The sequence below is a fragment of the Crinia signifera genome, chromosome 3 (assembly GCF_055691185.1).
Source record: "Crinia signifera chromosome 3, ASM5569118v1, whole genome shotgun sequence".
Taxonomy (NCBI): Eukaryota; Metazoa; Chordata; class Amphibia; order Anura; family Myobatrachidae; genus Crinia; species Crinia signifera.
Window position 1 is genome coordinate 58,364,622 of NC_139219.1, and position 24,109 is coordinate 58,388,730.

Here is a 24,109-nt window from a genome sequence, read left to right on the forward strand (position 1 = left end):
CTTACAGTTCCGTGCAGTATTGTGTTTCATTGGGAATATAACATTACTCTGTATATCATTTCCTGAGTGTTTCTAGAAATAAAAGCCATGTTCAAAAGTTTAAGTATAGTGCGATAATACATTGTACATATTGTTTTCTTTTACATCTTAGCATAGCATTTACATTAGAGTTTAGTAAGTTTGCAAAGGATCAAAAGAACACGGAGATCTATGGACAATAAACCCCTCTGGCACTAGAGATGAAAAGGTTAACACTGCGCACGCTGGTGTTTCACTAGGGAACCATGCCGGTAGAATTTCATGCAGAATCAGGTCATACAATGTAAACTCACAGAAAATAATTGCTTAAGGCCACCTACAGCCAGGACAGCCATCAGGTATTTTGGGGCCCGGGACTCATTTCCAGTCCGGGCCCTGGGCCCTCCTCACATGACTTACCATAACCCAGCTCCTGCTCCCCCATCTCCTCTTCCGCTGAGCTGCAGCCCGGAGGTCCCGGAGCGCAGGCTTCTTCAACTCAGGAAGCCAGCGGGCAATTAGAATGTAGCACCGGCTGGTGAGCCAATCAGAGCATGTGTTCATGGCAGCCGCTCTGATTGGCTGCCGGTACGCAAGCTCTGATTGGCTCAAAAGCCAGTGCAGCATTTTAATTGGCTGTCAGGGTCCTGGGTTGAATAAGCCTTCACGCCAGGACCTGCTTTGTTCAGCACAGCGGAGGCAGTCAGGGGGGTGGCAGTGGGCAGAATGAGCTCCCAACTGTCCCGGTTACCATGGGAACGTCCCAGTATTTGGGGACGTTCCCGCGGCCCACCCGGGGCCAGCAGTGTCCTGCGGCGCGGGGGGGGGCAGTTGGGAGTCCCCCCTGCCGCCTGTGAATAGATGCAATGCGCTATTCATGCCCGACAGCGGCGAAAACGCGGGAGCGGCGCGAGTATAGGCCACATGCCCAAATTTTCAACGTGCCTCCGGCTGCCGGAGGTATGGATTATCTAAAATGCATTAGAATAACGTTTAATGTACATGTTATGACAATGAGAAAAGCATTATATAAACAGGAAGGAGCTCAAAAATATATAGTCCAGGAAACATAGAAACATAGAATTTGACGGCAGAGAAGAACCACTTGGCCCATCTAGTCTGCCCCTTTTTTAAACATGTTACCTCAAATCCTATTTGATCCTTATTTCTTTGAAAGGATATCAATATGCTTATCCCAAGCATGTTTAAAATGTACTACTGTATTTGCCTCTACCACCTCTGATGGGAGGCTATTCCACTTATCTACTACTCTTTCTGTGAAGTAATTCTTCCTCACATTTCCCCTGAACCTTCCTCCCTCTAGTGTCAGTGCATGTCCTCGTGTTCTGTTGCTCCTCTTCCTGTGAAGAATGTCTCCCACCTGTACCTTGTTAAAGCCCTTGATATATGTGAAAGTTTCTATCATGGCCCCCCTTTCCCTTCTCTGCTCTAAAGTATACATATTAAGATCTTTTAGTCTTTCCTGGTACGTTTTGTGATGTCGGCCATGCACCATTTTAGTTGCTCTTCTTTGTACAGTCTCTAATGTATTTATATCCTTCTGGAGATATGGCCTCCAGAACTGAACACAATACTCCAGGTGAGGTCGTACCAATGACCTATACAGTAGCATTATTACTTCTTTCTTTCTACTGCTTCATTGCTTTGTTACATTGCCTACCTGCCTTTTTACCAGGTGTGGATGGAAAAGTCTATAGTGCACTAAGGCAACATGCACAAGGTGGACGTTGACAAAAGGTCGACACAAGCAAAAGATCGACATGGAAAAGGCAACATGAAAATGTCGACATGAGTTTTCCACGTTTTTGTTGTCCATGTTGACACCTGTAGAAAGGGGCCCCCAACTAGTGCAGTGCGTACCCGCCCTTGGCTTGCTTCGCTCACCATGTTTCAGAACACTTTGGGGGTTATTCTGGTTCATTCGCTCGGATGTGAATTCGCTTCCTTGCGAGTGAACCAGATCCCACAATGCGCATACGTTTGCACTGGCTGTGCATAATCATACAATCACAAGGGAGCATACGAGGGCCAAATCCTTCGATGGTCGCCTCAAATGATTGCGCCACCCGTTTGCAAATATGTCAGATATGTAGAGACTGACTTATATATTTGCGAGCCTCTGGTCCGAGAACGCAGCGGGTGGCTGACGTGCTGTGACGTCAGCCGCTGGGCCCCGGGAGGCAGCTGCCCACCTGCGTTCGCATGGGGACCCCCAGCATTTTCCTGTGGTTATGCCCAGAAAACGCTGGGCATCCTAATGCAGATGCCCCCTGTCGACTCCATACGTGCCCCCCCCCCCTACCCGTGCGAATGCCTCAGCGACTGTGCAAGTCGCCAAAGGCATCTGCTCAGCAGCCTTGCAAATGCACACATGCGCAAAGCACAAACATCGGTCCCGGTGCAAATACGTTAATCAAGTCAGAATGACCCCCTACTTACTAAGCATTGGAGAGAGATAAGTACCAGCCAATCAGCTCCTGTCATTCTTTTAAACACAGCCTGTAACATGACAGGAGCTGATTGGCTGGTATTTATCTCCATCCACTTTATCACTCTCCAAGGCTTAGTACATAGACCACTAAAGCTCTGAAGTCTAATTTAGCTGATATGATTGTAATGAACTTTCTGCTCCCCTGTGACCTTCTCAGCGCTTTATCCTGAGTGAATGCTCCCAAACATACATCTGAGGAAATCGCTATCACTGGAGGCTGAATAATTCTGTCTGTAATTGCTGTCTCAATAGTGTCTGTGATTGTCTGTAGTGCAGAGGGATATCAACTGCCTACCCTGGGTGTTCACTTTTCCTATAACTGGCCGTCCGCATAGTATCTGCTTAAAACATCTCTCCAAAAATGGCCACTGCCTTGGAGGGGACAGATGTTGAAGATCCCACTGGACCTCTTGAGTCTGTTAGGGTAGCGCAGCGCATACAGCGTTACACGGAAGTGCTGTATTCCAGGAGTGTTGGCGCGCTGTGACCATGTAACCCACTGGCAACGAGCAGAAGAACCCCCTGGCAATGAGCATATTGAGTATGTAACCTCCTGGCAACAAGCATAATAACCACCTGGCAACAAGTATGTAAACCCCTGGCAACGAGGATGTAAACCCATGGCAATAAGCATGAAATCCTATCAATGAGAAAGAAACTCCTGGCAACCATCATGTAGGTAAAAACCAAAAACTTTTTTGGCAGGTGTGCGCAATGGGCCTTATTCTGGTTCACTCGCAAAGGCAATTTCCTACTCCAATGGACAAAACCATGGGCACTGCAGGTAGGGCAGATGTTACTTGTGCAGAGAGATTTAGATTTGGGTGGGATTTTACTTCAAAGTGAGATCTATAGTGCAGTGTAAAAATAAAGCAGTCAGTATTTCCCCTGCACAGAAACAAAATAACACACCCAAATCTAATTCTCTCTGCACATGTTACATCTGCCCCACCTGCAGTGCACATGGTTCAGCCCATTTGAGAAGGAATTTGCCTCTGCGAGTGGACCAGAATAAGGGCCAATATTTCTATTTATGCCACTGTATAACAGTTACATTCTGGGAGGGAGTCAAAACATTTTTTGGCTTATTTCTATATACTATATTATAGGTAAGTCAAACTTGGCCAAGTTCGAGGGAGTCATACTTGATCTTGATGACTGATTAATATGTTATGGTCTTAATGTGACAGAAGCTTCACGACCAATAGATTATGCATGGGACTCCTTTCTGATGGAGGAAAGACATTACTGCTTTCATTAAGGGCAGGATGCAGCAAGCATCGCAATCTACTTGCGATGGATTCCGCCACACTCTGTATGCATATCACCGTTTACTTACGCCGTATGGAAGAAGATTTTAGCAAAGGACAGCTCTTGCAGTAAGAGTCATCCTTTAAGACTGGGTTTCTGGGTTTCGTACCCAAAGTCCAATCTGCGCATGCATCAGCTGCCCTGCGTATCGCCAGGGATGCTGGAAGCGATCCAGTTGGATCCTCACAGCTGTTGCTGCATCTCGCCCAAAGCATGTAAAGTGCTATTGAGAGTTCAAAAAACGTTACAGTCCACTGAAGCAGCCGGTCTCCCTTGAGTACAAAATACAGAAGATGGAATGCAAAACCTCCCATAGGTCTATTTTGAAACAAAACCAAATTGTTGACAACAGATAATCCAGCTATCTGAGAATGACCTTGTAGAAAGCTTTGACCTCACCTACGAAATCTGGGTTGAAGAGGTCGGTATCCGAATGGCTGACAGACAATACCTGCGTCGATAGTTAATAGCTCAACACCAAAAGATTGACATGCACAAGTATGATATTGACAAAAGGTAGAGACAAGCAAATGGTTGACATGAAAGAGGTGAACACATACTTTTTCAGGATTTGTTTCATTTTTCTAACTTCTTTTTACCTTCTTCCACCATACACATGGACTCGACATGTCCCTGTGCTCAGGTATCGAAACTGCCACCAAAAATTTTAAAAAACTCATGAAGATACTTTACTGTGGCGACCGTTTCCAAGTCAATATTTTTTTTTTCACCTAGACATTGTCTGTGAGCTATACCATACCCGAAGAGGTTTGCCTCTACCAGATGCAACCACTGAAGATCTGCCTACTTTCAGACATTCCAGGGAAGAAGACATTTTTGCCTGAACAGGCGTCCCTATGTGCTATTGTGGAGTCCGTTCTATGCTCCTCTATTACAATCTGGTATGGAGGGGCCAATGAATCTGACAAACGAAGCCTGCAAAGAGTGTTGAGGACAGCAGAGAGAATTATTGGGATGGACCTCCCCCTGTAAGGGAACAATACTTAAGTAGGGTCAAGAAGTGAGCTGGGAAGATCGTGGCGGACAAACTCCACCCTGGCCATAACTTATTGGATATTCTCCCATCAGGTAGACCAGGCATTCCCAACCACGGTCCTCAAGGCACACCAACAGTGCAGGTTTTGTAGATATCCAGGCTTGAACACAGGTGACTTAATTAATATCTGAGGGATTTTGATTAAACCATCTGTGCTGAAGCCTGGATATCACTAAAACCTGCACTGTTGGTGTGCCTTGAGGACCGTGGTTGGGAATGCCTGAGGTAGACGCTTAAGGTCCATCCCTGCCAAGTCGTCAAGAACTGCAAAAAGCTTCTTCCTGACAGCTATTCAGCTATTGAACAATGTACTCTAAGATACTACTAATCTAAACACCTAACTGCTCTATCTAACCTTGCAAATCATAATTTGTGAATTGTCATTTGTATGCGCAACTGATGCAATGTATGTATGCCCTGTTATCCCTCTTGTACCATGCTTGAAGCTGCACTATATCCACAAAAAATTCCTAGTATACGAGAGTATACATGGCCAATAAAGTGATTCTGATTCTGATTTACCTCGGAAATTGAAAAAAAAATATTTTACGTTATACTGAAAGAATTTATTTCATTCTTTCATTTCATTCATTCTTTTATTTTTCACCAAAAATAACAATCAACTGATAATCACTGCCAGCACTGTTCCGTGGCTCTCTGTCACATTATGGCCTAGCAATGGAGGACAGCTTTAGGAAGTCTGTCAGATCCAACATCCTCCCACATCTACGCTGTAAGGACAAGCTAAGTGACATTTTACCCACTTTTCCTTGTTCCAGTACTAATCGGGAGGCTTGCTCATCCAATCACCAGCTATTGCTCGGTGGCAAGCTTCCCGATGAGCGCAGGTGCTAGCCATCTTCGCTAAAAAGTGCATTAGTGTTTTCAAGACATTTGCTAGGTTGACATCTTCTCAACACTCCATGTTGCCCTCTTTGGAGGGAAATAGCATTTCTGCAAAATACTCAGAACCAAATTCTTGGCCAACACTGTCGAATGCTATATGAAACAACAGTAGAATAAAATCTGGCAGACAATTATTGAAACGTCATTTTCGGAGACATATATCATATATCATCAGACCTTTAAAGGCAAATGTCTTGTCCTACGGGCTTGCTTTCTAGTTTTCCTATTGAGCTAAAAATATCAAAGCTACATAAATCTCCTTTCAACCACGATTGTTAATTTTCTCACCACAAAAATGCTATTGTGTAATCTGTTAGGCTTCAAATGACCTTCCTTTCAGCAAGAAATGACATAGGTTTTCCGCGACAAAAATAATATCACACTTAAGCCACTCCGACTGTGGGACACATCGAACAGAGAATGGCGTAAGTCTTCCACGGCCTTTTGAACAGGCGCTGCAAGCAGTAAAGTGTTACCGGAATTGTACTGCCGAAAAAAAAATGGGTTGTTTGCATCAGTCAGATGCAAATAGATCCTGATACAAACGTCCGGTGCAGCGCCAAGGATTCTTTAAAAGTGGCATGATGCCATATTTAAAGAGGCACGCCAAATCACACCATGTACTATGCAAACTTGTGTGTTCATGTAAACCATTTCCTAGAGAATTCACTTACAGACCTGCTTCCAGTACATCTGCCTGCGCTCCAATTACCAGTTGGTAAGCCAGGTGAGCAACGGCAGCCATTTTCTGTTGCTTGGAGGGGCACAAGAGCAGAGTGCTATAAAAAGCCCATAGGATTCTATTGGGTAACACCACATTCCAGAGCTTGGTGCAAACGCGAGAAGCGTCCAAACCGCCGAAGACAGCATTTTCTAGGATTTGACCTCCCAAAAAAAAGCTTCCATGCAACCTGCCGTGACTCAGGAAACCTGTGCCCCAACACCACTGTTAGGGGTAAATTTACTAAGATGGGCGTTCTATTGAAGATGGGATGTTGCTCTTAGCAACCAAACAGGTTCTAATTGCTATGGGCAACATCCCATCTTTAATAGAACTCCCAACTTAATAAATGTATCCCTTATACTCAACCAGAATAAATCGCTTAAGGTTTGTTGACAAAATTGGAACAATATATTAATTTATCTCAATTACAGAAACATTGATGGCAACTTTCAGACTATTAAAAGGATAACAAAGATCAGAAACAAAACTTGAAGAAATAGAGAAATTGTTGAACAATGCACCATTGCAGCTCTGGCTGCGGACATTGGGGACAGTTGCAGTTGTGACAATTGGAGAAGGTCCTGGAAAAGGATGCCAATCCCGGGGCATTTTTTCAATCCCGGGAATCGGGATTGAAAAATGCTCAATCCCAGGATTCCCGAGATTGGCATCCCTAATAGAAAAAAGCCCCCCTTCCCCACATTAACTTACTTGGGGGGAGCAGGTGGAGGCAGTGGATGGGTCAGGTGAAGGCAGTGGGTGGGTGTTGCGCTGGGCGTTGAGGTGCCGGGCGGCTGAGTGGAGCCGGGAGCAGGCTGCGAGAGGGTTCCGACGGCTTCGGAGGTGCAGCAGTGTGGCCTTCAAAGCGTGACCTATAACCTAACTCATGCGGCGCAGGCCACATGCCGGGTTCGGGAACACTCAGGCAGCGTTCTAAGCCGACTCATCCTTCTCCAGTGTCACAGATGGTCACTGTACTTAAGGCAGAATGCCAAAACATATCAACTGCTGTTGGTCAGGAACTTGTGGACAGTTTGCAAAGAGTGTGTCTGCAGTCATCGCTGCCCGTGGTGGACCTACAAAGCACTACAAGTCTATTTGCTGTCAATGTCCAATCCCTTTTGACTACATAGTGTAGATTGTAAGCTTCACTGACCTAATAACTGGTAGTAATTAAACCAATTAGATATATTAGAAAAGGTAAGTGCAACTGTTTTAACTTTTATGGCAGTTGCGTAACAAAAAACTGTGCCCCCATGCTAGAAAAGTTTATTTACAAGTTATGGCAGCCTTGGCTGGTCCAACAACAGACACAAAGGCTCAGCAACCAGGGAGTGCAGCTATGGGGCCCAGAGCTCACTGTGGCCCACCTTCCTTGCCAAAGTTGCATATGTTATTACATGTTTTCACCATTGGGTGGTACAAACCTTTGCCTCTGTGCCAGCATTTATCTGTTACGCCTCTGGACCTGCTCTTGCTAGTGTGGTATAACGGTAACTGGGGAGAATTATAATTAGAGATGGTGGTTTAGATTTACTTGGTTCTTTTTTCCACTAAAATTATTGCAGGTTTGAATTTATGTTATTGGCTATCCAAAACAGGAGCCACATAGCCAATAAGATGCCGTTCTGAGATCAGTACACAACCGAATAAATCAAAGCCATTCATCTCTAATTATAATGTTACATAATATGAACTGGGGCACTGTAATGTGGCACAATATGAAATGTAGGCACTATAGTGTAGCATAATATGAACTGGGGTACTGTAATGTGGCACAATATGAAGTGTAGGCACTATAGTGTAGCATAATATGAACTGTGGCACTGTAATGTGGCAAAATATGAAATGTAGGCACTATAGTGTAGCATAATATGAACTGGGGTACTGTAATGTGGCACAATATGAAGTGTAGGCACTATAGTGTAGCATAATATGAACTGGGGCACTGTAATGTGGCACAATATGAAGTGTAGGCACTATAGTGTAGCATAATATGAACTGGGGTACTGTAATGTGGCACAATATGAAGTGTAGGCACTATAGTGTAGCATAATATGAACTGGGGCACTGTAATGTGGCACAATATGAAGTGTAGGCACTATAGTGTAGCATAATATGAACTGGGGTACTGTAATGTGGCACAATATGAAGTGAAGGCACTATAGTGTAGCATAATATGAACTGGGGCACTGTAATATGGCACAATATGAAGTGTAGGCACTATAGTGTAGCATAATATGAACTAGGGGTACTGTAATGTGGCACAATATGAAGTGTAGGCACTATAGTGTAGCATAATATGAACTGGGGCACTGTAATGTGGCACAATAGTAAGTGAAGGCACTATAGTGTAGCATAATATGAACTGGGGCACTGTAATATGGCACAATATGAAGTGTAGGCACTAAAGTGTAGCATAAAATGAACTAGGGGTACTGTAATGTGGCACAATATGAAGTGTAGGCACTATAGTGTAGCATAATATGAACTAGGGGTACTGTAATGTGGCACAATATGAAATGTAGGCACTATAGTGTAGCATAATATGAACTAGGGGTACTGTAATGTGGCACAATATGCAGTGTAGGTACTATAGTGTAGCATAATATGAACTAGTGGTACTGTAATGTGGCACAATATGACGTGTAGGCACTATAGTGTAGCATAATATGAACTAGGGTTACTGTAATGTGGCATAAAATTAACTGGGGGCACTGCATGTCATAAAGTGAATTAAGGGGTGTTGTGTTGCATAGTGTGCACTGGTAACCCTTAAAGGCCTATGAGTCCTTGGATCAACCTAATTTAGATCGACATGCATTGGGTCGACCTCTGAAGGTCGACACTTGAAATAGGAAGGTTGACACAAGTATTAGGGTGATGATGAGAAGGTCGACAGTCAAAAGGTCGACATGAGTTTTTCATGCCCCCCTCCCCCCCCCCGAATCGACATGAACACTATCAAGGTGTACCGCGTCCCCTCGCATGGCTCACTGCGCGCTTCATGCTTCAAGCACACTATTTTATTCTCCCACCGCGCTGTCGGCACGTCGGCTACAAAAAACACCTGAAAACCTTTTGACCGTCGACCTTCCCATTGTCGACCTAACGCTTGTGTCGACCTTCCATCCCTGCCGACCCATTTCATGAGTCGACCTAAGCCGTATCGACTATCAGTGGTCCACTTAAAAGTGACTTATAGCGGGAGGTACTAAGCATCCCATCAGCATAGCGAGACATTCTGATGTTAATAGCCCCATTATGTACCTAGAAGTGCGCATAGGACTGTTCTTCCAATGAAAGCTGTCCTTTGCAATAGGACTTACTGGTTTACGATCTGAGAGTCCTTCTGCGTAGTTTGACACGGCGGCCACCGGGGGAGCTGGGAGGGACCATAGGTGGCATTACCCAGCAGGTCCAAGTTCTGGAATGTATCACTGTCACATTCTGCAGCTGGCACAGATTGGCCGAAGTTTTCAGCTTTTTGGACGCATTTTCCCTTTAGTACAGTCCAGCCCCTAATGTGATCTATTATGGGACATAAACAGGGCCGGTGCAAGGCACCGGAGCGCCCCAGGCGAGTCGGGGTGGGGGCGCCCCGGTGCCGGGGGGTACCTGTTGCGCCGTCTGGGGAGTGGGCAGGGGGGTCCATGCTGGCGTCTGACAGGAGCCTGCAGTGGTGTCCTTGAAGCGCGGGTACCTGTGGCGCTCTGTATAAAGCTGGCGGCGGCGGGGGGTCCCTGCAGTGAATAAGAAATAACTAGCGTTTGCGGCGGCGCGGGAAGTGCTTCTGTTTTGAAAACACTGGCTGCACGCTGATTGGCTGAATCTCAGCCAATCAGCATGCGGCCAGTGTTTTCAAACCCGGCAGCGCTCTCCGCGCCGCCGCATAGTCCAGAGGATAGCGCTAGTTATTTCTTATTCACTGCAGGGACCCCCCGCCGCCGCCAGCTTTATATACAGCGCCACAGGTACCCGCGCGGCAAGGACACCACTGCAGGCTCCTGTCAGAAGCCGGCATGCACCCCCCTGCCCACTCCCCAGATGGCGCAGCAGGTACCCCCTTTGCACGGAGGGCGAGGGGCGAAATGCCGCCCTCCAGTGACCAGCGCCCTAGGCAAATGCCTAGACCTGCCTAGTGGTGGTGGCCCTGGACATAAAAGGAACTGCTGCAGAGAGGTGTCTCTCTAGAAGCATTGGGACAGGGACCCCATAAAAATTTTGCTATAGTATGGGGCCCACAAAGTTCTTTAAAGCCGGACGTAGATTCTCCTAAGCAGTGTCCATAGGGGCCAATTCAGACCCCTTTGTTACAGGCCAAATTCGGCCCTGTCCTCGATGGTTGGGGTTTGCGCATATGCAAACCCTGGGAGAAAATGGCCAGAGGGGGGCGGGAAGTGGGTGAAAGCATAAGAATGGCCAGCGTTTTATGGGCGTGGCTATTAAAATGCTGGGCGTCCGTTGTAGAAGCAGGCGTGTCGATACCTGCTCGGGACGGGTGGCTAACGTCACATGACATTAGCGCCCGCCCCCAATTCGGAGGACAGCGTGTAAATGAACAGCCCAGGCTGACTTATTATTACAAACGGCAGACAAATCATTCGATGGTGACTGACCATCGAATGAATTTCTGGCTGTGCAGCCCGAGCGATGGTATGTGTTAGCGTACACATCCCCCCCGCCTGCTAGCAAGTAGATTTGCGCTGCGGTGGAGCATTAACCTGCTTGCTAGGCTACAAGTACACGCAGCGTTGCGAAACAGGTATGAATCAGGTCCACAGTGTAACAAAGTTATGACTCTAAAGCCCGTGATCACCCTAAAGTTTTACCTTGCAGAAGCAACCTTCATTCCACGTTTAATGATCCCACACGAAAAAAGGAAGCAGTCCGATTCCCGAAACATCTATATTTCATGTTTGCCCTGCAGGCTGAAGCCTCTGACAGTGGGCCTGATTCTGGTTCACTCGCAAAGGCAAATTCTCCCTCTAATAGACAAAACCAAGCTGCACTGCAGGTGGGGCAGATGTAACATGTGCAGAGAGAATCAGATTTGCTTGTTATTTTGTTTCTGTGCAGGGTGAACACTGGCTGCTTTATTTTTACACTGCAATATAGAGATCAGCTTGAAGTACAAACCCCACTTTAATCTAACTCTCTCTGCACATGTTACATCTGCCCCACCTGCAGTGCAGCATGGTTTTGTCCATTAAAGAGAGAATTTGCCTTTGGGAGTGAACCAGAATCATGGCCAGTGTATTATCCTTTTTTTCCCCTCCTGTTGTTGCATTTTCACATGACCTACACTGTGCAGTCCTGACACACCAAGTAGTGAAATAACTTCCCTTAGGAAATAGTATGCCTGCTATAAACACTTGTGCAATTTGTCTTCTGGTCATAAGGAGTCAAATCACTGAGTTCCCACTCACTGAGCAGAGATCTCCCCCCTCCTGTCCTCCTCTCCCAGGCTGCAATGATCATGGCACAGAGCTTGCTGTAGCTTGCAGCAAACTCTGTCTTGTTGTGACTGGCACCTGGTCTGTCTCCTGCCAGCTAATCCTGACTTCCTACCTGTCTCCCTCACCTACAGACTTCTCCTCCAACCCCCCTAGTGCATTAGGAATAGAGGAGGAGGAGGAGGAGGAACAGGAGGTGTTCCCAGCAACCATCTGACCACCCTGCACTATGAATACTAAGCCCAGCCATGCCCCTGGCTCCTCCTGCAAGGCAGCTCTCTGCCTGCTGCTGCTTAGATGAAGCAGTCACTCGCTCTCTCAGACACTGCTTTGGGTCTCTCATTGTCTGTCTCATCGAACGGTTGCAGCTGATTTGCAAACAACAAAAAAAAGAAAAGAACAGGATCAATAATAAAATACAGCAACAATAAGAAGGGAGAGAGAGACCGCACTCATAAAAGGAGGCTGGCTGCATTTGCATTCAGGATCTTGGTGCGATAGGAAAGTGCATGCAGAAATCAGCAGCCTATATTAGAGCTGGGGAACGGTCACAGCCCTCATTGGCGTCTGGGCAGAGGCAGCAGCACTTGCAGAAGAGGAGGCAATGCTGTTACCGGAGAGAACCCTCTGCAGTCCTCTCTACTCCAGGCTTATCATTGTCTTACTATGCTTACGGGTAAAGGTATGTGTCCGTCCATCTCCAGCTGGATCTGCAGAAATTAAGGACGATCTGATCTTTACTTTTAAGTTCCTCCACCTCATTATTGATACTGATTGGATGGTTAGGAATCTCTCCAGCCCATGCATCGTTCTTGTACATAGTCTTTTTTTTTTTTTCTTTAGTGCATGCATATAGAGCATGCACTTATTTTATTTTTGCATTTATTGTATCCTATTTTATTTTTGGGTGCAAACGGGAAATGCACTTTTTTTGTTTTAAGTTTTTAGTTTTTTTTTATATTTTTCTAATTTGATTTTATTTTTTTTGCAACAGGTGTCACTAGCGTCAGGGCAATTCGAGTTGGAGATACTGTCTATGCAGAACCCCAATGGAGAGGTGCTGAATGGGAACTGCTGCGATGGCTCAAGGAACCCTGCGGACGGGAAGTGCACTAGGGATGAGTGTGACACTTACTTTAAAGTTTGCCTAAAGGAGTATCAGTCCCGGGTGTCTGCGGCCGGGACCTGCAGCTTCGGCGCTGGCGCTACCCCTGTCCTTGGGGGGAACTCTTTCAACCTCAAATACAGCAGGAATACTGAGAGGAACAGGATCGTGCTGCCTTTCAGTTTTGCATGGCCGGTGAGTCCTCATTTGGATTTATTAGGGATATGATATGGTGACCCCCCATCCCTCCCCCAGCCATATATATATGTATGTGTATATATATATATATATATATATATATATATATATATATAATATATATATATATATATATATATATATATATATATATATATATATATATATATAATGTGTGTGTGTGTTCTGCATCACATGTGGTGCCCACATACCAGTGCAATGTCATGGCTGTATTTGCAGTGGTGTTGCATATCCCATCAGAGCCCCCCCCCCCCCCCCTCCTCCCCAAATAAAAAATTATTAAAGTGTTTAAAAGTAAACGTTTATGATGAATCAAGACATCAGCTGTCATCGATGGTGGTTTTGCAATGGGTTAACTCCTTAGCTGCCTGTCTGTGCTTGGTGGATACAAATGTTGGATGAGGAGGGAGGCTCACCAGTACCGGTAGAGGGAAGCGGACTGATTGCCAGCCGTGGACCCAGGAGAGTGGGAGGAGAGCCTGGGATGGAGGGAGCTGCTCCCTCTGTGTGTATATATGTAGAAGATGAATATAGCTATATCTCCCTCTGTATGTTGTGGCTGCATGCTGTAACTGACTAGTTATCTGGCTGTTTTGGAGGACTATATGTCTTTACATGGGTATACGCTGTTGATGTGGCTGCTCACTGCATTGGAGTACTGTACAGCTTTGTTAGGTCCTGTGTATGACTATACTGTATATCCCTGTATGGCTGTCCCTAAGACTGTGCTCGTACCCTGTATTGGAGTGTTGTGGATGTATTAGGACGTCCTATATAAGTATCCCCCCCCCATATTGCTGTATTGGCATTCTGTCCTGCCTGCGGCTGTATTAGGAGGTCAGAAGTTCGGTAGAATGGTGAAGCTGGGGCTGGAGTAAATCTCCTGTAAACCTCTCTAGCAGTGTCCGGCTGGGCTGAGTTTTCCAATCCCTCTCCCTCCCCTCTTGTGGTTACTGTTTGTGTATATACAGCTGTAGCGCAGCTATTGGCAAGAGTAGGATGGATGATGTGACTGGGGGGGGGGATGTATCCCCAGTGTGCGGCCAGCAGAAGACCGGACTCTCTATACCTGCTGCAAGTCCCTGTAGAGATCCACCTGTTTTGTGCCACCTGAATATTCTGGTCAGGGGGTGCATGAAGATGGATTGACAGCTGTATCTCCCATGAGACGTCAGACTGCCTCATTTGCACCACTTCTTTCTGTGAGTGACAAGTGGTTTCTTTCATGTGGTTTAAGTTGGTAAACTCCAGCCAGACTGGGTGGTAATTGCCCTGCCGCTACTTGGGAAGGCTGTTATTGCAGGATATCTGTTTCTTCCCATGCTTATGGAGGCAAGCCTGGCATATATCCAGGAGGAACAGGGATTTATTACTGTATCCTCATACCTACCTATCCCCAAGCTCTCTCTCCCCCCACCACCTACCTCCTCCCATCTGATGATGTGCCTGCCCTGCCCTTCCCCTCCAGCTGTGTCCTTCCATCTCAGCCAGGTGTTGCAGGGTGGGTGTAGGAGAGCCATTTAATCTAGGAGTGCCATTTGTATTAATCATTGCTGTTCTGGAGCTGGGGAGGCTTTCTCTCCTACCCCTAACAGCAGCGATTCCGAAAAACCTTTCTTGTTTTGTCAGTGACTTTATTATCGACCGCATCCAAGGTCGTCCGTCGCAACAACCTGAAACCACAAAACCCCAAATTGTTCGATTTCAGGTATGCCCCTCCCAACCCAATCCTGGCGCTGGTGGGGGCATGACTTGCAGCCAGGATTTTGTGCCCTGTAAGGGTTACAGAGTGTTCAGGTGCAGCCCTGCTGACAATCATGCCTGTTTGCTTTTCACATAAACTGCTTAACATATACTTACAATAATTTGCTTTGCAAACTTAACTGTTGGAGAAAACTTTTTGCTTTTTTTGGAAGTTTTTTTGTGCAGCACAGTTACCCCTAAAGTGTGCTTATCCGTGGCCCACAATTGTGGAACATGGTGGTTAATTCTTTATTGTAGCCCAATCACTTTAGTTAATGTAAATCCGGTGACCTTTTTTATTTTTTCTCCAATTGTTTAAGTAGAATATTTGTAAATAGACATTATTTTTTTATCTATCTATCTAGTAGTATTTTATCTTACTGTGTGGCATTGCAAGATAGTATGTTGAAAAGGCTGATATAATTGTTTACAATCCTCTAATTCCCCATTGGTCACTAAACGAACTGGATAGCACTCCCCCTTATGTGCTGGCATCTAATGTTTAACCTTGAGGGGGTTTAATTGGCTGAAAGGCCAGGTCTCTCGTCTCCCCGTGCTTTTCATTCTCAACTTTCAACCTTGGTTTTGCCCAATGGGACCAAAGATTTTTTTTTTTCCCTTTTTGTTAAATAATGAGGCCACCCCAGTTGCAAAGGACCAAGTGGACGTCATCCCACGTTCCAGGCTTGCAGCCCTGTCACTCTGATTTTTAGAAGTTTGCATTCGCCAGTCCCATTTGCAAGCGTATAGTGTTGCTATTCCACAGATTGCATTAAAATGATTAATTTTTTTGTTTTGATTGTGTTGAGAATGCGGCCTTGTATTCTTTTTGCTTACCTGAATCGCAGATTTAGGAATAAAGCTTAATTTTGGGGGAATTCTGGAACCGTATGTTGGTTAACACAAGTAGCCTCTGTTGGCAGAGTGAGGGAGCCAGGTTTTGCTTGCTGTGAGATAAAATTGTTATCAAATATACCATCAAAGGGATAAAAGGCTTTATAAAAATCTGCGGTATTTGAAGTCCTGCCAATGCATGTACTGGCCCCATTGTTGTGGCATTTGACTTCTTTCCCATTCATGTTTTGAAGGACAGGCTCGTTCGGATGTTTGTCTTCTAACCTGAGGAAATAAACTCAGGTGTTTGATCATGAATGTATTCTACTGTGTTATGGATTTATGTAGCACTACTGTTTTTTCTTATCTTCTGGTTGGGTGGGGTTGATGAGGGATATCCTTTTATAGGAACTCTGGAATTAAACAATTAGTTGTTGTAAACCCTACTATATTTGTCAGACTCGCTGATCGCAACCAGTACTTTGTAGTAATAATCAGAACTTCTACAATTTTCAGTGGTAATTTGGCCACTAGGGGGCGCTGTGTCATTGTTACGCATGGCTTATTATTATTATTTTTTTTTTTTAAAGAAAATCTGTTTTCTGCTGTCAAAAATGTGATTTACTGTTCTGCAAAAAAAAGACTGCACTTTTTTCTCTCCAATCTGTGTTCTTTCTCTAAAAACGATTATTTTGTTGCTTGCCCGCGGACGGTGTCGTAAATTGGTGTAAGTGGGACTGGCCGATTGTTTCGTATCTTCTTTGTGTTTCAGATCACTTAATTCATGAATTGGGTAACCGAGTTCTCTGTTGTGCAGGATTGAGTAATGGGTCCAGAGAATAAAGGGTTGTAAATACATTTTTAAAGTCATCAGTTTGACAGAGTTGCTAGGCTACAGGTCGACTTGGGACAATGCGAGTTCACTAAACTTCGCTGCACCTGCAAATAGGAATGCACACACTGTATTCTGTGTGATCACATTAACCCTATTTTGCATTCCCCCCCCCCCCCCTCTTATTGTTCCTAATCACATTATGTCAGCTTGAAGGCAGTGTTTTTGTTTTCGATAATTTAATTTATTTAGACCTCTAATTAATAATGGTTTGTCTGAGTAATTCATTTTCCATAGAATGCTGGTCTGGAAAGCTCCACTTGTAGACTCGGTAGCCTGTATTGGTCTATGATGGCTTTGGGTGGTGGTTGTGGTTTTTTTTTTGTTTGTTTTTGTTTTTTAACTAGTGTACACTGAGATTTGCTTATGTTGTTGCTTTTGGCTATCCAAACTGGCATTATTTGCTATCTCAGGACACATTGGGAGTAATAACACAATGTGATCATCCTGTGATGAGGCATGACACACTGGTATTGTGTAACTCGGTGTAATAGAAATGTAGTGTCTGCTGAGGGCAACAGGGATGGATGCATGGGGAGTGATTACACATCTGGGGAAGTAGTCGTGGTGGGGCTTGCTTTTTGATACCTTGCAATACAGATGCTAATTTCTTTGTGGTGTTCTATGTAGCTGATCAATTGTGACATTAGCGTTTTTTTTTTTTTTGTAAGATGGGTCATAGGTCAAAGTAGGCAGCTGTCGTGGAATGCTAAACTTTAGTTATCTTAGGTCTCGTGTAGTTTGGGGACTGTATTGAAGGACAACACTACTGGATTGTCGCAGTACTGCACAAAATACTTATTGCAGTATGTATAACTCATTGTTTCAGTTGATGTATAAATTGTATAAAAATTTTTTTGTGGGTGCTAGGAGGGATCAGATTAGATCCCTCCCAGAGGGAATTTTGGAGAAAAAAAACCCATAGGCCTCTATAGCAACAGCTGGTGTTACCTACTACATCCAAGCACTTGGCATGTATTGGAAATGCGGACAATGCAGTTTTCAGACTTTTTTTTTTTTTTTTTGTCAGATCTTACATTCGTCCATCCCATTCGGTCTCAATGGCCCTTATTCTGATCTCGGCGGTACGGCCCGCGTGCGGCCGTACCGCCGATGTTTTCACTTTGCACATGCGCAGAGGTCACTCTGCGCATGTGCAGGGGAAATCGCCGCACAAAAAATGTATACGCCGCAAAGGGGGCGTATAGGGGCGTGAGGGGCTTAATAGCCTCATTACCCTATGCATACGCCCAGCGTTTCATGGGCGTTCCCATGCAAACGCGGGGCGTATGCATGGTAATGAGGCTATGACGCCAGTGATGGGGGCGGAAAGCTGACATCGCCGGATGTCAGCTCTCCGCCCCCATACAAGCTTTCACACGGACGATTGTCCGTGTGGTCTAAGCTTGCGGGAGCTGGTGGAGCGTGCGGCCCTGCCTTCGATGGTCGCCGACCATCGAATGCAGGGGGCAGCTCCCACCATGGTGGAGGCGTACGCCCCACCATTTTCATGCGGATCGCCATCCGTCCGCGTACGGACGGCCGTGGCTATCCGTATTGTAGGCGGGGATTGGTTTGTGCGGCCGGAGCAACGTATGCGGCTCCGGCCGCACAGATCAGAATAAGGGCCAATATCAGGTGTAAGATGGCAGGGAAGGTGGAAACCTGTTCAGACAATGAGGTCTTATTTTCTGTGTCTAAAGAGCACATCAGCAGCTGAAATTAATTGCCAACTTGTCGCAGTAATGATGTCATGGAAACACGTTTGGTACACTGCCTTCTGATAACGGCAGGACATACCTGCTCTGGCAGTCTACGACGGGTATGTCCTGCCGTTATCAAAGGCAGTGTACCAAATGCGTGAGAAGTCATTACTTAGTGATGTAGAAGTTTCTTTATATTTTGTGTACTCCTATTGGTCATGCATCTTTGCTAAATATATTTGTGTTTGGTAACATTGTCCATGCTATAAGACTACCCTGGTTTAACGGACGAGGCCAATATTTTTGTTAGTGGTGAGAAGTAGCCATTGGTATTTTATGAAAACTGGTGTACATGCTATAACCCTAAGCAAGCACACTGTACTGGGGGGATGGAGTATCCAGGTAGATCTATATGGATCATATTTGGCCCCTTTCTTAATACTCCACAGTGTGTATGGCCGGATAGTCATGCGCGTTCCCCCACCTATTGGCCAAGTGAACCACTTTCCACAGTTCACCTCCCGTGAATCTCAGGGCTGGGTGAAAATTGCTCAGTGTGTATGCACTGAGCGATTTTTCGACCAGCAATTTTCACATGATCGCTCAGCATACACATTAGGCATAATGCCCAGTGTGTATGCACCTTTAGAGGGATCGGAGGACATGGCCAGACTAATGCAAGCTGACTGTATGGTGATGGCAAATCAGGTAATCATTATGGTGGTTGCACCCTTGTACCCATGCAGTTCCTCTTTCCTGTCTTGGGTGTTAGGGGGGGTACACACCAGAACGATTAGGGCTCAATTCCATCAATCTGGATCCAATTCCGACCGATTGGATGCAGATTGTATGTAGATTGGGCATGTTTAGGTCCAATTCCGATCCGATGCGCGTCCCCGCTGTCGTTTGGTCGTTTTACAGATCCTACCTGCTGCAGTGAGGATCTGTAAAAGATCCATTCAACTGGATACAGACTCAGATCGGATTGGGATCAGATTGGATGCAGATTGTGTGGCTCCAACAGATCGTGCAAGCATCACACAATCTGCTAACGATCTACTAGCAATCAGGATCGTTCTGGTGTGTACCAGGTCTTACTTTTTGCTGTGTTGGTTCTAGCACACTCTGGTCTGTATCTCATTGCTGAGATGCAAACCAGTGTGTGCTAGAAGCAGCAGAGAGTGACACCCCAGGCAGGAAAGAGGAACTGCATGGGTAACAGGTGCAGGGTGTTTGAATACTTTTATAGTGTCTGTTACACTGGATGGGACACACCATGCTGGAAAAAATGCCCTTCTCAGAAATATGTCGGTTTACCCATTGCAACCAGTCAGCTTGGAGGTAGCATTTACCAAGTACATTCTATAAAATGTTAGTTCGATGCTCATTGGTTGCTATGGGAATCTTCTCCACTTGTTTTCACGGCTTGTCATCCCCAAAATTTATCGCAGCACCTGGAAATTGAAGTTTAAGGAGGAAACTGTCTCCCAATTAACCGAGGTGAAATCTTTTAGTGCATGACCGTGACTACACTTTCATATACTGTAGCAGGGTTTTGTCCTATTGCTATACGTAGCTGAATAATGGGGTGATGTGTCCAAATACATGCTTTTGGGTGAGATGCTTCAAAGAAAAAATGCGGTAAAAACCCTGTTTTCTGGATTTTTACTGCATTTTCATATGCAGCAAAGCCCCACCGCTAGGGCTTCGCTGTGGGGGTTATGCCAGTTCTAGATGATGCAACCCCCCTAGAAGCCTATGGGCGTAACCCCTGCCTTGCCTGTGTCCGGGCAGCCGCCTGCTGTGCTGCCCGGACCAGTGACCACCTCCTCCCTGCACCGCTCCGGGTGCAGGGAGGCGGAGCCCTGGCAGCCAGGGAAGGGTCCAGGGAGGGAGGAGCAACCCGCTGCACAACACAAAGGACAGGTTTTATCGCAAGAGCTGTCCTTCGCATTAATAATTGCATATGTTCGTGCATATGGGATTATTAACAATGAGAATGCCGGCGATGTGCGGCCGCAGTTATTAGAGAATCCCGCCCTTTATATTTTTTTGCAGGAACTTTTATTTTAACTTTATTTTCTATAACAGTATTTTATCTTTTCCTCCATTGAAGCCGGTCTTGAAGGAGTTAAGTTATAGTATGTAATACATCACCTATAAAAACACTGCTGAATTGTATTAGCATTCCTAACCCCTCTGAATGTACACTGAGAATTGATGTGCTTAACCCTAGTGACCTTTTTTATTCCCAGTTGGACAGATAAGAAAAATACTGACCATGTAGATGGTTCGGAGCTGGCGGACGAAAGTGGGTGATTCAACACCGCTTGCTAAGGAGCGGTCGGTCGCTGCTTAACACCGCCTGCCCGAATGCCCTTCCAAGGATTTCTCTCCCCTTCAGAAATAAATCAGTCTGAACTGACTTATTTCCATGCCCTTGCCCGCCTCTCTCTCCTTGACGTACAAACGCCACAGCCACTATAGCTGCCGAAGGTGTTCGTACAGCGGCCCTGCACATGCGCAGAGCCACACAATTGGTCCCTGGAGTAAATATACGCCGGGGACCAATTGAACATGAATCAGGCCTAAAGTCCACCAGAAAGCAAAGGTTCTTGTTGGGGCTGTATGTTCTAGTCACCCAGCAATGTTGGCCTGGGGTCAGGAGGATGGGAAAGTGTGACAGAGAAAATAAGGGCCTTATTCTAGTTCACTCTTTCTGACAAAATCCTTCTTAGATGGACAAAACCATGTGCACTGCAGAGGGTAGATGTAAAATGTGCAGAGAGAATTAGATTTGGGTGAGTTATTTTGTTTCTGTGCAGGGAAAATACTGACTGCTTTATTTTTACACTGCAATATAGATCTCACTTTGAAGTAAAACCCCACCCAAATCTAATTCTCTCTGCACAAGTAACATCTACCCCACCTGCAGTGTACATGGTTTTGTCCATCTAAGAAGGATTTTGTCAGAAAGAATGAACTAGAATAAGGCCCTAAGTGAGGATAAGTTTGGACTGTACTGTGGGGATCCGATTGGATAGGAATGATTTATGTAGGTTATGTGGGCGGTTTTGGAATTTGCTGCCTAAGGAGGTGAGATTTCAGGGAATGCTTGAAGGTTTATCTGTAATATTTGCCCAACAAATGATTGATAGTTTAGTGTGATCCCTCCTCCAGAAATATCCTATTGTAGGAGCTTCCCAGAATAGTTTCCGGACCTTTTTTTTGTCAAAATGCAGTGGTGAGCAGGATACTTTTACAGTGATCTTTCAGCATTGATTGTGGCAATAAAACTTAAACTTCCACTATAGGTTTAGCAAAAATGTATCTATGTAGCTCAGACCTGATGACGTTTACCACCCCAGCTGGCACCTCGCCCCAAAGCTACCTGTAGCATTTTTGAATTAAGCCAAGTTCCTGCAGAGAAGAAGATAACTCATAATGCTGGTTGAAATGGATGAGTGACTGTTCTGCAAATTAACGTACAAGAGGCCAAACTATACACTTTTATAGTTTTGGGGGATCCCTCGACTGGTTCCTAGCTGTGATGTGGGGGTGCGGTGTGCGTTTTGACACTAAGCTGCAGACCCATGAATCCATACCACGGTGGTGGGTTTGATGATGGTGTAACTTGCCAGCAAGGGGCTCCGTTAGGTTGGGCCTACTCCTCCAGAAGGCCTCAAAGAGCTTTGGAAGTCTCGTTGACATTCTATAGTTCTACTATGGCCTATAAACGTGTGTGGTTAGGAAGCAGCATGTTCTAAGTAACCTTATTCCTTAATGCCTGCTGTGTGCTAGGCACTGTATGTTTATGCGGGGTGACCCATTAGCCTAATGATTGGAATACTTTGACATAACACTTAGCTAATGGGAACATGTCTACCTCATTTACTGTATAGCTTTCTGCCAGATAATGCAGAAGTGGTTTCCTTGAGGTGTAATAATGCTGTAGATAAGATAATATGGTCAGGCGACGAGTGCAACGGCTCAGTGATAGTGTTCTTAGGAAGGTGCTTTACACTTTCAGATTCTTCTATCGATGCCGTCTCTGTTTGGGATTAGTGAATAAATCGTAAAATGTACATGGTGGCTGCCAAAGTCCTATTCGGCTCAGTCCGTTTTATGCACTTCTAGTAAATCAGTAGAAAGGGCTCTTGTTCCTGCTTGCTGTGTGTGAACCTGACTGCTGTGCTTGGCTGACCAGCTGGTATTCTATTAACCTTGCCACCCTTTTGTAACTAGTGCATTTAATTATCTGTGGGATTTTTTTTCTTTCTCTTTTTTTGAAAGTTGTTTGGTTAATGTCAATTTCTGAGTAGGCTATTTGTACGGTGGCCATAAACGCCTACTTTTTTTATTGATGGCGCCCATGAGCTTTCGGGTTCCTTCTTAGAACTTCATATACCGAGCCAAAGACTTAACGTTGACACATTTTCTGTGTCTTTCATCACTATTTGTATACAATCTGGAAGTTATTTCCGTTACCCAGGGATACCACCATAGCTGCTCTCTGCAGGCCATTGAATCCAGTGCAGTGAGCAAAATATATTTTACCTTGGTTTAATCTCCTTTTACCCAATGATAGATCGGCGTGGCTGAAGAGCACAGGCAGCAGGTAGAATCGATAAGGCAGCAGGAGTGAATTTTTTTTATTATTGTTGTATACGATTAACTATCGATGACCTTTTTGAGTTTGTGGCACGCCGGTGACCGATTTTTTAATCTGGGAACGCTAGCTGGCTTGATATGGGTTCCCAAAAAAAAAGTTCTGCATTTCTTCATTTTGGGGATTTTATACATGCTACTTTCTGATTAGGACACATTGTAGTCTGGCCACCCAGACAGGCAATGACTGCTAATATTAACCAAGAACAATAGTGTGGCCATTCTGACTGCAACGAGGATTACAGAACATAATGGGCCCCATCCAAAAATAATGCAAATACAGGACAAGCAACAGGAAGCAGCAGTAGACTCAGCAGTGCTCGGCTCTCAGACAAACCGTGGACTTAGCGAACACAATGGCAACTTTAGCACATTATGTATTCACAGGATACTCATTATTCCAGTAGGCTTGCCAGATCAGAGATCAGCCCCATTTATTGGATACAACACATGCCTAGTTTGGATAGTGGCATTTTTGTTCTTTCTGCCCTCTATCATTTGGCGGAAGCAGCTGTAGAATATAAGTTCACAAATTCCGTTGCTCATTTTGTTTCTTTAGCTATGCCGGCTGGGGATTTCCATGCAGAACTTTCGCTGATTTAAATCTCAATTTTAATTGATGTTCATAGCGACTGCCCAGGCATCTCCTCTTTACGTTACTCATTAAAAGAAACCTCGATGTGATGCGTCGGAGGGTAGATGCTCAATGTTGAGCGAGCAGCTTTATTTTGCTTCCCCGTCTGCAAATAATGCTATTGCTCATCACTTTTTGTTTTGTTATCGGTTCTCTAGGAATTATGTGAAAGCTGGCTTTCTGTCCGGTCAGCAATTCACTGACCAGGCCCACCAGAGCTTTGTTGTGTTCGAAGTGATGCCTACAAGCCTTGCTCTCCGGCAGTGAAATGATTAGGTGCTTGCGTTGCCCATCTAGTGTAATGCACAGTTCTTGGCAGAGTACGTG

General features: G+C 45.2%; 1 protein-coding gene across 2 annotated transcripts in view; it reads left to right on the top strand.

The window, feature by feature from the left end:
* Positions 1 to 12,243: 12,243 nt before the first annotated feature.
* The window catches only part of JAG1 (jagged canonical Notch ligand 1), a 49,253-nt gene continuing 37,387 nt past the window's right edge, over positions 12,244 to 24,109 (top strand). For both annotated transcript variants that reach the window (XM_083175848.1, XM_083175849.1), the window contains exons 1-2: positions 12,244 to 12,666; positions 12,979 to 13,284. In XM_083175848.1, coding sequence (XP_083031974.1) covers positions 12,589 to 12,666; positions 12,979 to 13,284 — 384 coding nt within the window. In that variant the 5' untranslated portion in view covers positions 12,244 to 12,588. The remainder of the gene's footprint in view (positions 12,667 to 12,978; positions 13,285 to 24,109) is intronic.